This window comes from Ambystoma mexicanum, chromosome 12 (assembly GCF_040938575.1).
Source record: "Ambystoma mexicanum isolate Mex_15411 chromosome 12, UKY_AmexF1_1, whole genome shotgun sequence".
Taxonomy (NCBI): domain Eukaryota; kingdom Metazoa; phylum Chordata; class Amphibia; order Caudata; family Ambystomatidae; genus Ambystoma; species Ambystoma mexicanum.
Window position 1 is genome coordinate 161,234,598 of NC_090936.1, and position 15,612 is coordinate 161,250,209.

A 15,612-nucleotide genomic window follows, 5' to 3' on the forward strand; every position below is an offset into this window, starting at 1 on the left:
AGGAAATCGGATGTTTTTAATCACAAGTCTTTTAAATGTGTGTAGAAAGGTGTATAATTTATTAGAAGAAAATTATAAGTACGGGGGCCTGATTGGGTCTTGATCGTGCAGGCTCTCATGAATTTTTTATTCAAAATGTTGATCAAGACCAATTGTACCGAACAGAAGAAAGCACCTTTAAATTAGTGTTTCAATATCTCAAATAAATTACAAATGGGAAATTCTGTTTGCATTTCTTATTCATTTATTATTTATTATTTTCATTTCAATAGTTAAATTAGCACTTTACACAACTATATAAAAATATTGACATAACATATCTATATAAAAATACTCACAAATTAATTCATTTGGCTGAATCCATTCATGTCTCACTTTCATAGACATTAATTTCACCTAGATCAACTGCCATATCTTATCCACTTCTCTACACACCAATATTCATGTAAACTTCTTAGTATTTAGCAAATAGTGGATCCTTGTGTTGAAACGTGTTTCAGGTGGAGTTCATTGGCTAAACATTCGAGCCAAATTCTTCTCCCGCCATCATCAGGACAAGGAGTGGCATCAGAGTGGACTGCCCTCCTTACTAACCTTCAGTGTACAATAGTGTCTCGTATTTCTCACATGCAGGTTTCTATATTTTGTCACAGTCTGCCTTGACTTGCATTGGCTGTTCTAGTTCTTAGAGTATCTTTCTTATCAGGCTCTCCGGTCTGCTGGGGATTACCACAGATCAAACCACTTCAAGAAATTCAACCATCCAGTGGAATTTTTCCAATGGATTCTCAGCAATCTGTTGTGTTTGTTTATCTGTGTCCGATATGTCTCTGCAGACAATGAAGTAGGGCCCCACGAGTTTGGTGTTGCTCCTTTGGCCGGGTGTTCACACTTTGTGCTGCACTGGCCACTGTTTGCCATTCATTGCCTGCTGCCTTCGTTTTCCCGTTTAAAATTCCACTGCATGGTTGAATTTATTGAAGTGGTCTTATCTGCCACCGAGCTCCGCTTGAAACACATGTCGACAAATCGATCCATTATTTGCTAAATATTAAGAAGTTTATGTGAATATTGGCGCCTAGCGAAGTGGATAAGGTATGACAGTTAATATTTTAGAAGAACATGGTGATCTCAGAATTGTAACTTCACAGGTAATGGTATACGAAATTTGTGTGTGAATTGTGTTGTCAAGGTTTGCAAATTGTTTACTTAAATGTATGAAATTGTACTGAATGTTATGTATTAATTTTTTGTTTTTCTTTTACCTCTATTTTTTGTATTTCCTCCTTTACTTCTTTTTTGTATTTTGTGAACGTTTTTATGATCATTTAAAACCACTGCACAGTAACAAAGAGAGTTTTCCAGACAAGCCAGAGCCATATACCTGTATGGGCAGGTCTTAGAATATGAGAAGGTTAGTTGATTGGAAAGTAAGAAAGTGGAATGCCACCCAAAATGGAAACTGCCACGTAATCACTCCAAGAAAACTACAAGCAACTCCTTAACCTAAATGTCTCAGCATAATCAATATTGTACCTGTAATGGTGACTGTAGCTCCCATTAAATAAATCAAATTAAATAAAATTAATAATTAAAATAATTTCACCAACACTAAAGCAAAGATAGAGCCCAGGTACTGCTACTAAATACACCCCTACCTTTCTGTGTGTGTGCACCCTACCTTCAATTCCCTTTTACACAAAATGGAATCATATCCAATTTAAAAAAAATAATAATTCAGTGCCTGTAATGCAAACCCTCTCATTGTATTATTATGTGACCAGCATTGTTAGGTGCATAGTTAAGTTTGGACGAGGGGCAAGCATCCATGTTCTGCTTTGTGCAGGAAAGCGAAATTCATATCAGTGAACAGACCCATGCTGAAAGACTAGTACATGTAAATTAGTTGGTTGCATCTCTTTTTTCTGTATATTTGACACACTGTGTTCCTTTCTTTGATTTGCAGAGTTGGTTTGCCAGGAGACCAAGTTACAAAAGTCACCCTGGGAAGGTTGCATTTCAGTGAGACGACAGCTAACAATATGCGCAAGAAGGGAAAACCAAATCCAGACCAAAGGTAGACTTTTAATCCTCACTAAATAAAGGATTTGTTAGTGCATACTGTATATTGGAAATGAGGAGTACAATTGCAAGTACAAATGAAATCAAGCAGGACACAATCTACATAAAAATGTGATTTTAAGAACTATGTTAACATTGCATGGTCATAAAAGAAGGCACATTCCAAGCACCATCATCAAAGCCGATTCATTTATTTGGTGCTTTTTAATGTGCCAAATTGCATTAAAACAATTGAGTTAAAGCCCATACCATAACAGCACAGGTGTGGCATTACAAAAAATAATATATGTAAATTGGGTTTAAGCCAGAGTCCAGCCTCTAAGTGTGGAACCAGGTATCAAACCCAAGCTGCTTGGCATTGTCTTGCTTCCAAAACAAGTCAGTTGCCCATAGCCATCCTCTGGACACAATTAGTATGAATTGGAGAGGCTTAATGGAAGGAAATAATGCTATAGCTAAACCTGTAGGGTACATTCAAGATCCTGTCAAGGATCACGGATGGGATGTGAGGAAGACAAGTTGTGAGGGAGACGAGTGGATGACCAGGTCTTCACAGCTAAGCACGGAGGCCGCATTGCAGATCCTGTCTTGGAGAGAAGGGCGGGGTGTTGAGCAAGATAAGGGGGTGTCAGTCATTAAAAGCGAAATCCCATTGATCCCATTCATGAAATCTTCAATGGTAATGTGGGGGTGAAGTTGGTAAAGAACAACACATTGTGCAAGAGAGTCAAGGTCCTGTGGCATACATCCTTTCATTGAGTAGGACATGATGAAATATATAAATGCCATGGGGCCAGAGATACATGCAACGGTTGAGTCTCCTGGGCCACATGGAGTATGCCTCTGTCCAATTTAAGAGTGGAGCTGCAGTGTTGCTGTTTCAGGGAAGTAGTCTCTCCAGCTCAGTGTAGGACAGATGAATCTTGTGTTTCAGGTAATCCATCAAGTGCATAGTAGGGGAGGGATAGATCAAGGAGCATTTTATACAGAGAAAGAAAGAGGGACAGGTGATATTACCAGACACAGCCATCATCTGGTAGTCTGGACATAAGGCAGAGTGGAAGCATAGAGCCACTAGTCTGTAGGAGACCCATGGGCCTCTAGTGATGCGGGCAAGCTTGGTGAACAGGGTTGAGCCCATTCCAACTGCCGTTCAGCAGTATATTCTGGTTACATTTGTCTTCTTTTTTTTCTCCAAGTTTGGTGAGGTTTAGTGGGGGGTGGGGCAAAGTTATAGGGGGGGGTCCCAAAAAAATGTGAATGGGTAAAAGGTTTGCGAACGGCTACAGGCCAAACGGCTGGATGGATTTTCACCAAATTTGTGGCAGGAGCGGGGGCTTGCGTTAGAAAGCATGCTTTTGTGTGTTTGGGGGAAATCCGACCACTACTTTTTGTGAGAATGACTGAAATGTACGTCCCAAAAAATGTGTGATATATGGGTCTGCTCCACTGACCCATTCCTCTGTTCGCTCCGCGGACCGCAGTGTCATTATCCTGCGGTACGCTGCAATGTCGGCAACGTTGGACGCGGCCGGTGGTTGGTTAGAGGGAAGCGTGCATCAGAGGACAGTGCGGCAGCAGAAGGGTGTGGAAAATAGACAGTACGGAACGGGTGGGGAAGTGAAAGTGGGTAATGTGAAATATGTGTGTACATGGAAGAAGACAGAGATGTGCCTCTAGTGTTTGCGCATACTGTCTGAACTGGCGGGTTCCTACACAGGCAAGTAATTGGTGCGGTGATTGGAGACAGGTGCCACAATGGCCCAGTACATTGTGCCGCCACTTGTTTACGGACACCTACCACGGTGGAGAGTGGTGGCAGGTATGTGTTAAGACGGATTTCTGAACTCTGTCCTGGTGGCGCAGAAGTTCAGAAGGCCAACCTAATTACTTGGAAGAGGGTAACCTCTGGACGAGCCAGACCAATCAAGGTAGCGATCGCGGCGGTCAAGACTAGGTCTCAAGAGGGGTGAGGGTGACTGAAAGCCCGCAATGAGCACACCAAGCAAGAGCGCTTACAAACTACTCCAAACAGTTGTTATATCAAAAATATATACACATTTATTTTAAGGCCTTTAAAACAATGACCGTAGCGAGAAAATCACAATATCACAATATTAAGCCAACACATACCATATCAACACAATATTTATACAAATACGACAGTCGCAAGCGTTATATGCACGAAATGTGTAGTCCACCTGAAAGGGAAGGAAAACAGGCAGTGCGATAATGCTTTAGACTCAGTTCGCCTTCAAGGCACCTAACTAGATGGAAGTCCGAGCCCTGCGAAGAGTGGAGCCTTGTGCTCAAAGTACCTGCACACGCTGGTGCCAACGGGCAAAAGGAGAAGCTCTTCGGAGGAAGTCAGGCAGTTCAGTTAGTGCACAACAGAAGAAGAACAGGTTCCGCGACTCAAGCGCAGCCTCCACAGCGAGCAGAAGCAGAGCGCGAGTACGGACAAAAGGGTGCTGTTTTTACACAGCGGGGAAAAGCAATGGGCTACTACAGGAGGGCGACCAGATCCTAGCTATACTACTCACCGGTCCCCGAAGCAAGCAGACCCAGGCTTCTCCACGTTAGTTTCAGCAGCTGGCAGGTTCAGAAGAGTCGGGAATGCCTCGTCGTCGTGTAGAGCAAAAAGACGTCCCAATCGAAGAAACCTGCACAGTTTGTTGCCGCAGCTGGACAACGGAGCGGCCGTGTGTATCTGAGCCAAATGTACACTCCTCCCTTCAGACCTGGGAACGCCAAGTGCACGAAGCGTGGGAGAGTGACCAGGACTCGAGATACAACACAACCTGGCGGCGGTTACAGAGCAGGACTCCCTTGTAAGCTGGTCAGTCAACTGGATGGCCCAGAGACGCTTCCGAAGGCTTACTTGGCAGGAGATGATGAAGTCGCCGGGAATAGCTGTTCCTGCTATTCCAAAGGTCGAAGCACCAGTACAGGCCTTCTGGTTCGATCAAAGGAGGAAAGGGTTTCACAGGACGACAGCAGTGCAAAGGAGGAGTCCTTCAGCGGGTCACCAGCGATTCCTCGGTCCAGCCTCGTGGTTGCAGGATACTTGGCTCCTGTATTCCTTCGTTCGTGAGAACTCAGGAGATCGACATGGTAGTGGTGTTTCCAGCCCCCTCTTATCCACGGTTCCCTTCGCGTCAAAACGGAGGGGAGCCAATGGGAGATCCGCTCATCAACACACACACACCATTCGTGGACCAATCACAGACCACGGTGGTCCCAGGCATTCACACCACCCTAGACTCTCTGGCACCCAGGATGTGTATTGGGACCAGACATCCCAGCCCACACCCTGGAGGCACACAAACGACATGTAGAAGCCCACGAAAGCAACCAGGTTTCGCGGGAAAGTACATGCCCAAATAAGGAAGGCCCCGGGTCACTCGACCTGGGGAAGGTGAAGGGAGCAAGACGGTCAGTGGACAGGACAAAGGAGCCTCGTGGTCTGGCCATTTTGGGAGCCAGGCCACCATTTTGGGTTCAGTGCGAAAAACGTGCTCAGAACGCCAAAAGGAGCTCAAAATAAACAAAACGATCGCTGCCACCATTCCAGTCCCTGAATGACTTGCACCGATCAAATACCATCCTAAAAGAGTATCTAGGGCCCGTAGAAGGCTAGAGACCCAAGAGAGCTGTATCTTAGCTTACAGTGCCCTCTTGTGTCATGCTGCACTAAAGCCGCAACATGATAAAAGAAACTACGGGAAACAGCGTTCCCCGGTACTGACTGTCTTAAGGGCATGTCAGTTTCCCCGTAAGAAAAGGAGCGAAAGCCCAGAGGAGTGCGGCAGAAGGCTGCACTTCTCTGGCAAAGTCAAGAACAAGGTGAAAAACAACAGCAAAAAGTTTAGGGGTTGCCACATGGAAGGAAAATTACCTACAATTACGAAATCTTTCCTAACACTCGCCCCTCCCAGACTATGGACAGGGGGAACTAATCCACCCCTGGATGAGTCTCTTGTTCAGGTCGGTTAAACATTCTGGACAACCCATCAGCATTGCTATGTTGGACACCTGGCCTATGCTCAATAGTGAAGTCGAAGCCTTGTAGACTTATGGACCACCTAAGCAACTTTGGATTCTCCCCCTTCATGTTCATTAGCCACTTTAACGGCTTATGGTCAGTCTGCACAGTGAAGTGGGTCCCATAGAGGTAGGGCCTCAACTTCCTTAGGGCCCACACAACAGAGAAACATTCTTTCTCTACCGTGGACCATCTGAGCTCTCTGTCCTTAAGCTGGCGACTAATAAAACCGATAGGGTGTTCCTTACCCTTCTCATCTACTTGTGATAGTACAGCTCCTATCCCAGTGTCAGAGGCGTCTGTCTGCACGATAAAAGGTCTTTGATAATCAGGGGCCCTTAGGACAGGGGCCTGGCACAAGGAGTCTTTTAAGCCATTGAAGGCCTTCTCACCCTCGTCGGTCCAAGTTACCTTCTTGGGTTTCTTCGGAGTTGTGAGGGCAGTCAGAGGAGCAGCTATGGTGCCATAGTCTGCCACAAAATTGCGGTAAAACCCTGTGAGTCCTAAGAAGGCTCTCACTTGGGTTTGCCTAGTGGGGGTAGGCCAGTCTTGTACTGCTTGTACTTTACTGGGTAGAGGCTGTATCCTCCCTCCACCTACTTCATGTCCAAGGTAAACCACTGAGCCTTGTCCAATCTGGCATTTACTAGCCTTTATGGTCAAGTGGGCTTTCTGAAGAGCCTGGAGCACAATCCCGAGGTGTTTCACATGGTCTTTCCAGGTGGCACTGAAAACTGCTATATTGTCCAGATATGCAAGACAGAATTCGTCCAACCCATTCAACACATGATTCACAAGCCTCTGGAAAGTGGCAGGTGCATTCTTCAACCCGAACGGCATTACCCGGAATTGGTAAAGGCCGTCTGGAGTAGAAAATGCTGTCTTCTCCTTGGCATGTTCTGCTAAAGCTATTTGCCAATAGCCAGCAGTGAGGTCAAACGTGCTGAGGTACTTGGAGGCACCCAAAGTATCCACCAGCTCATCTGTTCGAGGCAAGGGGTGTGCATCTGTCTTGGTGACAGCATTCAGAGCCCTGTAATCCACGCAGAACCTCAATTCAGAAGTGCCTGCCTTTGGAACCAAAACCACAGGGCTGGACCAAGGACTACTAGAGGGTTCAATCACCCCAAGGTCTAACATCTTGTTGACCTTGGTCTTAATATAAGACTGTACTTTGTCTGACATCCTGTATCCCCTACTTTTGGTAGGTACACTGTCTCCTGTGTCAATGTTATGTTTGCACCAAGGTGTCAAACCAGGCGACTGTGAAAACAGGGGGGAAAACTGCCTAAGCAAACTTTTCACCTCAGCCTGCTGATCAGAAGTCAGGTGAGGGGCCACTCGGACACCCTCAATGGAGCTATCTGAAGGACCGCTTTGGAACAGGTCGGGGAGAGGTTCAGACTCCTCTTCCTCAACGTCTGAAGCCAGTAGCAGTGCTGCGATTTCGACTCTTGGGACGAAAGCCTTCAGCCTATTCACGTGAAACACTTTTGGAGCCTGTCCAGGCCTTCCAAGGTCCACTAAATAGTTAACCTCACCCAGGGGCTCCACCACTGTGTAAGGGCCTGACCATTTGTCCTGTAAAGCTCGAGGCCTTATGGGATTCATGATCAGGACTTGCTGACCAGGTGTAAAGTTGATGAGGGAAGCTTTCTGGTCGTACCAATGTTTCACCAGCGCTTGCCCTGCCTTCAATTTCTCACTAGCCAAGCCCATCAGAAGTACCATCCGTTTTCTGAGCCCTAGCACATAATCAACTACGTTGGTAGTAACAGGGGGAGTGGGCATCTCCCATCCCTCTTTGACGATGGCTAAGGGTCCCCGTACGGGATGACCGAACAGAAGTTCGAAGGGGCTGAAGCCAACACCCTCCTGTGGTACCTCTCGGTAGGCAAACAGTAAGCATGGTAAAAGAAGATCCCTTTTTCTTCTCTGGGGCTACTCTAGAGCCCCAATCATGCTCTTTTACGTTCTGTTGAAACGTTCCACCAGACCATTGGTCTGGGGGTGGTATGCAGAAGAGAACTTGTAGGTGACCCCACATTCTTTCCACATAGCCTGCATATACTTCGACATAAAGTTGCTGCCACGATCTGACACAACTTCTTTAGGGAAGCCAACCCTAGTAAATATGCCGAGTAAAGCTTTTGCAACTGACTTGGCAGTTACAGTTTTCAATGGGATGGCCTCAGGATACCTGGTTGCATGGTCGACCAGCACCAGGATAAACCTATTGCCCGAGGATGTTTGCGGGTCAAGGGGACCAACGATGTTGATCCCTACCCTTTCAAATGGTACCCCCACAACTGGGAGCGGTACCAACGGAGCTTGGATTGTCGCGCCAACCTTACCAGACAACTGGCAGGAGGCACAACTCCTGCAGTGACTTTCTACTTGCACCCCCATCTTGGGCCAGTAGAAGTGCATGGATAACCTTTGCTTGGTCCTCTTCATACCAAGGTGACCAGCAAGGGGAACTTCATGCGCCAACTGCAGGAGGAAGGGCCTAACAGCAAGGGGAACCACCAACCTCCTATGGTCTCCTTCTGTAGACTCTGTGGGCTCGCTATACAGGAGTCCACCTTCCCAATAAATCCTATGCGTCCCAGGAGGTTCACCCTCCAGCTGGGAGCAGGCCTGTCTCCTTAGGCCTTCCAGAGATGGGCACTCACGTTGGCCTTTACTGAATTCGTCCCTATCAGGACCTCCTTCAACTAACAAGTCTTTTAGTTCAGGATGATCGTTGGGGTCGAAAACTTCAGGCATCGCCACCTCCTCGTCAGGTCCGGGCGATCGACCAACTTCCTCCACCGCAGTGGTAGGCGAGCTCGGGGGAATATTCACTTTCCCTCGTCGTGACTTGTCGACTCCTTTCGCCTTGGGTTTCCCCTTCGGCTGGGGCGGCGTATTGGACTTGGCCAATGCTGCCCGTGCTTGAGACCGTGTGTAGGGTCTTTCGGCAGTGTCTCCTAGGAGCCCTAAAGCTCTGAGATCATTACCTAGCAAGACCTTTCCCGGGACGTTTCTCTGAATGCTCACTGGAATCCTGACTCCTGTACCATTTAAAGTAAGATTTACAGGTATTACGGGAAACATACGGAGGGGGCCGTCAGCCAACTTAGTGGGCATCAGAGTAGCTCTGGCAACTTCCTCTGAGTCTACCAAGGTAGAATCCACTACAGTGCGACTGCACCCACTATCCCTAAGAGCTGGAGTATCCACTCCATGGATCAGCACACTGTCTTTAAAGTAGTGCTTGGTTTTATCCGGAATCCTAGCATAAGCCTCTGCGACTTTAGGCTCCCAGGAACCCAGGGACACTAAAACTACCTCAGCCTCTAACCCGCTGGGAAATGAGTCTGAGGAGAAGGATGCTCCTGTAATCTCTTCTTCCTCGTAGGAGGAGAAGGCCAGATTAGCGGAGTGGACCCCCAAAGTTCTAACCTTACAACGGGGATCCCCCTTCACGTGGTCAGTTGCTCCACAAGCAAAACAAGCCCCAGTGGGTCTGTTTACATAGGGAGGCTTATTGTAACCCGAGTTCTGTTTCGGAGGCTGACCTCCACTACCCTGTGAGGTCTCTTGTGTCTTACCCTTGTTTTTCTTTTTGTGGCCCTTATGGGAAGAAGATTTAGCAGATTCCCCACCCTCCATATCTTTGGACTTTTTCCCTTCCTCCTGTTTACCAGGATGAGTTTTGTCCTTATGGGACACTCGATGTGACACCCATAAGTCTAATGCAATGGCCAGCTTCTTAGGATCTATCTCCTTTGAATCGGCCAAATGCTGCTTAAGCTCCGGGGAAGAAGAAGCAAAAATGTGTTCCAGCATGACAAGATTTATCATGCCTTCGAAGGTAGAAACCTTATAACCTTCGACCCAGCCAGTTAAGTTTTTCAAGGATTCAGCGACATAAGATACCCAAGTACCACCTTCCTTTTTCTTATACTCTCTGAAACGTTTCAAATATTGGGCCGGAGTCTTCCCAAACTTTAAAATGAGAGTCTGCTTTAACATTGCGAAATCAGCCCGCTCAGCCTTCGACATTTCCATAATGGCACTACAGCCAGAATGGGGCAGTCTACTGAGTAACCACGCAATCTTATCAGCATTGTCAACTTGTTGAACCTCGCATGCATACTCAAACGCATTCAGCCAGTCCATAATGTCATTCCTTTCTTCATACACACTGAGCAGATCTTTCGGAAACCGTGGATGAGAGGAGGCCCCAGACCCATGTCCAGGACCCTTGGACCCATTTGCAAACTGAAGCTTGGCCAGTTCCAACTGGTGATCCCTGTCTTTCTGTTTTTCTCCCTGTTCGATTTTTAGTTTGGCTATGCTGAATTCAAGCTCCTTCTGCCTAAACCGCAGCTCTTGCTTCTTGAATTCAAGCATAGCCTCCCCATCAGCACTGGCAGAGGAAACATTAGACATCTCGTCCTCCCTGTCCTCGTGGTCGCGGTGGATCAGTGCGGCGGCAGAACCGTCGGTTCTACCAGTGAGAGCAGCCCACCACCTTCCGCACTGTCCTCAGAAGTTATAGCGTCAAGCTGCGCTTCTTGCCACGCCACGATTCTTTGGATCATTTCCAATTTCGTGCCTTGAGAGGAAACACCTCTCTCCGCACACATCTTTTTTAGTGTTTCTGATTTAGAAGCATTTAAAGTTAACAATGTACTTGTTTCCATACTGTTTGATAGGACTATGGCCTTTTTAAAGTTATACTACAACAATTCACTACGTGTACTGGTTGGAATAACCTGAAATGCCTTAGTTCGAGCGCAACACTGGATACCTTCAGTCGTATCCCACCGCTGTACACCAATTTGTTAAGACGGATTTCTGAACTCTGTCCTGGTGGCGCAGAAGTTCAGAAGGCCAACCTAATTACTTGGAACAGGGTAACCTCTGGACGAGCCAGACCAATCAAGGTAGCGATCGCGGCGGTCAAGACTAGGTCTCAAGAGGGGTGAGGGTGACTGAAAGCCCGCAATGAGCACACCAAGCAAGAGCGCTTACAAACTACTCCAAACAGTTGTTATATCAAAAATATATACACATTTATTTTAAGGCCTTTAAAACAATGACCGTAGCGAGAAAATCACAATATCACAATATTAAGCCAACACATACCATATCAACACAATATATATACAAATATACAAATACGACAGTCGCAAGCATTATATGCACGAAATGTGTAGTCCACCTGAAAGGGAAGGAAAACAGGCAGTGCGATAATGCTTTAGACTCAGTTCGCCTTCAAGGCACCTAACTAGATGGAAGTCCGAGCCCTGCGAAGAGTGGAGCCTTGTGCTCAAAGTACCTGCACACGCTGGTGCCAACGGGCAAAAGGAGAAGCTCTTCGGAGGAAGTCAGGCAGTTCAGTTAGTGCACAACAGAAGAAGAATAGGTTCCGCGACTCAAGCGCAGCCTCCACAGCGAGCAGAAGCAGAGCGCGAGTACGGACAAAAGGGTGCTGTTTTTACACAGCGGGGAAAAGCAATGGGCTACTGCAGGAGGGCGACCAGATCCTAGCTATAATACTCACCGGTCCCCGAAGCAAGCAGACCCAGGCTTCTCCACGTTAGTTTCAGCAGCTGGCAGGTTCAGAAGAGTCGGGAATGCCTCGTCGTCGTGTAGAGCAAAAAGACGTCCCAATCGAAGAAACCTGCACAGTTTGTTGCCGCAGCAGGACAACGGAGCGGCCGTGTGTATCTGAGCCAAATGTACACTCCTCCCTTTAGACCTGGGAACGCCAAGTGCACGAAGCGTGGGAGAGTGACCAGGACTCGAGATACAACACAACCTGGCGGCGGTTACAGAGCAGGACTCCCTTGTAAGCTGGTCAGTCAACTGGATGGCCCAGAGACGCTTCCGAAGGCTTACTTGGCAGGAGATGATGAAGTCGCCGGGAATAGCTGTTCCTGCTATTCCAAAGGTCGAAGCACCAGTACAGGCCTTCTGGTTCGATCAAAGGAGGAAAGGGTTTCACAGGACGACAGCAGTGCAAAGGAGGAGTCCTTCAGCGGGTCACCAGCGATTCCTCGGTCCAGCCTCGTGATTGCAGGATACTTGGCTCCTGTATTCCTTCGTTCGTGAGAACTCAGGAGATCGACATGGTAGTGGTGTTTCCAGCCCCCTCTTATCCACGGTTCCCTTCGCGCCAAAACGGAGGGGAGCCAATGGGAGATCCGCTCATCAACACACACACCATTCGTGGACCAATCACGGACCACGGTGGTCCCAGGCATTCACACCACCCTAGACTCTCTGGCACCCAGGATGTGTATTGGGACCAGACATCCCAGCCCACACCCTGGAGGCACACAAACGACATGTAGAAGCCCGCGAAAGCAACCAGGTTTCGCGGGAAAGTACATGCCCAAATAAGGAAGGCCCCGGGTCGCTCGACCTGGGGAAGGTGAAGGGAGCAAGACGGTCAGTGGACAGGACAAAGGAGCCTCGTGGTCTGGCCATTTTGGGAGCCAGGCCACCATTTTGGGTTCAGTGCGAAAAACGTGCTCAGAACGCCAAAAGGAGCTCAAAATAAACAAAACGATCGCTGCCACCATTCCAGTCCCTGAATGACTTGCACCGATCAAATACCATCCTAAAAGAGTATCTAGGGCCCGTAGAAGGCTAGAGACCCAAGAGAGCTGTATCTTAGCTTACAGTGCCCTCTTGTGTCATGTTGCACTAAAGCCGCAACATGATAAAAGAAACTACGGGAAACAGCGTTCCCCGGTACTGACTGTCTTAAGGGCATGTCAGTTTCCCCGTAAGAAAAGGAGCGAAAGCCCAGAGGAGTGCGGCAGAAGGCTGCACTTCTCTGGCAAAGTCAAGAACAAGGTGAAAAACAACAGCAAAAAGTTTAGGGGTTGCCACATGGAAGGAAAATTACCTACAATTACGAAATCTTTCCTAACAGTATGTATGTTTTAGAAGGGGAACATTTCATCAATGACATAGGTTGGGATGTAGCGCAGGTGGGTGTGCTATGCGGATGGAATGCAGTAGTTGGGCACATGGTGGTATGCGTGGGTTAAGGAACTTGCATTGGGTAAGTGGAAGGATTACAATATTCGCTGCATGGAGTAAGGACGTAGACAGTGGGGCATGGAGTGAAGATCGTAGCCTTTTACCGTACCCACTGCAGTAACACAAGTGTGGGTGTACATCCAGTGCAGGGTGGTGCTTGCAAAGTGCGATGTGTGCAAATTGATTGCAGTAGGTAGTGTTGCGAAGCGATTGTGGGTACTTTGGCTGTGGCACTGTAGTTTCAGAATGGAAGTGGGGACGGCTACAGTAAGTGAATTAAAGTGCACATTATGGTAAGTGGTGTCGTTTGCTGCTGTATAAGTACATGGCGGTGCGCAGGTTGGGTAGTAGTGTTGGTGGTAGTGCTGTGTATGTGGATAGGTAAAGTTGGTCACATGGTCGAATGGATGGTGCAATTATTTAGCAGTGATAGTGCTGAAGGTGTACGCTGTTGGGTGCATGGCTCAAGGCCGTAGGCCATGCATTGAAGAGGCTAGGACTGTAGGACGCACATGGCACTAATGCATTTAGGAATGTGCAGTAGTACAAGTTGGTGAATGGATGGTGACATTATGTACAAGTGATACTGTTGGGGCTTGGGCCAAGGCAGTAGGCCATAGGCCATCTACTCAAGAGCCTACTACTTTAGGATAGAGACGGTACTAATGCTTTTTGCAATGTGCAATACGTGGATGATGGTGAACTGTAAAAAAAGGGTGTTCAGCATATTTCAAAAGCATTAGTTATAAGCTGGTGAATGGATGGTGCCATTACGTGGAAGTGAGCCTGTTGAATGGGTAGACTGTTGGGTGCATGGCCAAAGGCCGTAGGCCAAAGGCCATGCACTCAAGAGGCTAGACCTTTACGACACATACGGTACTAATGCATTTTGCAATGTGAAGTACGTAGAGGGTGGTGACCTGTAAGAAAAAGAGTGTGCATCACATTTCAAATGCAATAAAGCAGAGCAGGTGAGCTGTCATGGCTGCATGTTTGCTTTTGATGCTGGGACCATGTTACAAAATGGAAAAGTATTTGATGTGTAGTTGGAGATGGTGATGTGAAAAGTGATGCAGCGTGGGAAGTGGGTGCTGGGTTCGCATACTTTTACTATGGCAGAGGATATGGTAGAAGTGTACTTTAATTGTGATTGATAACTATACTGTGTGATGCTTTGTGGCACTAGGGCCAATGTTGTGCAACAGTGGTGGGTAAGTTGACAGGTATACCATACTTTGTGAATGGGTCTGGGTAGGGTCAATGGAGGCTGTGGTATGTTTGTGTATTTTGCTTATAGCGACCTCTTGTAGTGAATGGGTGCAATGTAGAGGTTCTGTATGTGATTGCTGGATGCGTGTGCAGGTCCCCTGTTTGCAGCCACCTCTTTCTGTGGTAAGTGGTGGCAGGTGCAGTGTAAAAGGGGAATGATTTGCACATGACATAGATTGGGTGGGAGCGCAGGTGGGTGAGTTATGCGGATGGAATGCGGTACTTGGGCACATGGTGGCATGCATGGGTTAAAGAAGCTGCATTGGGTTTGTGGAAGGATTATAATATTGGCTGCATGGACGAAGTCCATAGACCGTAGGGCATGCAGTGAAGAGTGTAGGCCTTTACGATATCTAGTGCAGTAAAGGAATTGAATGTCTACATCTGGTGCAGGGTGGTGCTTGCATAGTGCAGTGTGTGCACATTTATTGCAGTAGGCTATTGTTGCAAACTGATGTGGCAGCGTTGGCAGTGGCACTATAGTTTGGGAATGGAAGTGGGGACGCCCATAGTATGTGAATGAAAGTGCACAGGGTTGTAGGACAGAGTGTTTTCTTTCAACATTCTTCTAATTGTGCAAATTGTAATTGTATAGGTCAATGGCGGTGTGCAGGTTGGGTAGTAGTTCTGGTGATACTGCTGTGTATGTGGATAGGCAAAGTGGATGTAATGGATGATGGTATTACGTAGCAGAGACAGTCTTGAACGTGTTGACTGTTCGGTGTATGGCTGAAGGGTGTAGGCAATGCACTGAAGAGGCGAGGTCTTTAGAACACACACAGAGTAAGGCATTTTAGAGGCTGCAGCAGGCAGAGGGTTGTGAGCTGTATGGAATGGGTGTGGAGCACATTTCAAACGCAATACAGGAGAAGAAGTGAGATGCCATGACTGCTTGTGTGGTTTTGCTGGTGAGGTCACTGTTACTACATGGTAAACTTTTTGATGTGTACTTGGAGATGGTGTTGTGAAAAGTGATGCAATGTGGGCAGTGGGTGCTGGGTTTGTATACTGTCACTATGGAGTTGCGGTGCCTGTGTTGAAGGGGTAGCCTATTGGGTGTATGGCCGAAGGTGGTAGGCTGTAGGCCATGGATTTCAGAGCGTTGGACTTTGGGAAATCCACGCCACTGATGCAGTGTTGACTGTGCATCTGGTAGATGGTGATGACCT

General features: G+C 47.4%; 1 protein-coding gene across 1 annotated transcript in view; it reads left to right on the top strand.

The window, feature by feature from the left end:
• The window catches only part of MYRFL (myelin regulatory factor like), a 942,772-nt gene that overhangs the window by 416,729 nt on the left and 510,431 nt on the right, over positions 1-15,612 (top strand). Inside the window, exon 12 of the mRNA XM_069629965.1 lies at positions 1,967-2,077. Within this exon, the coding sequence (XP_069486066.1) occupies positions 1,967-2,077 (111 nt within the window). The remainder of the gene's footprint in view (positions 1-1,966; positions 2,078-15,612) is intronic.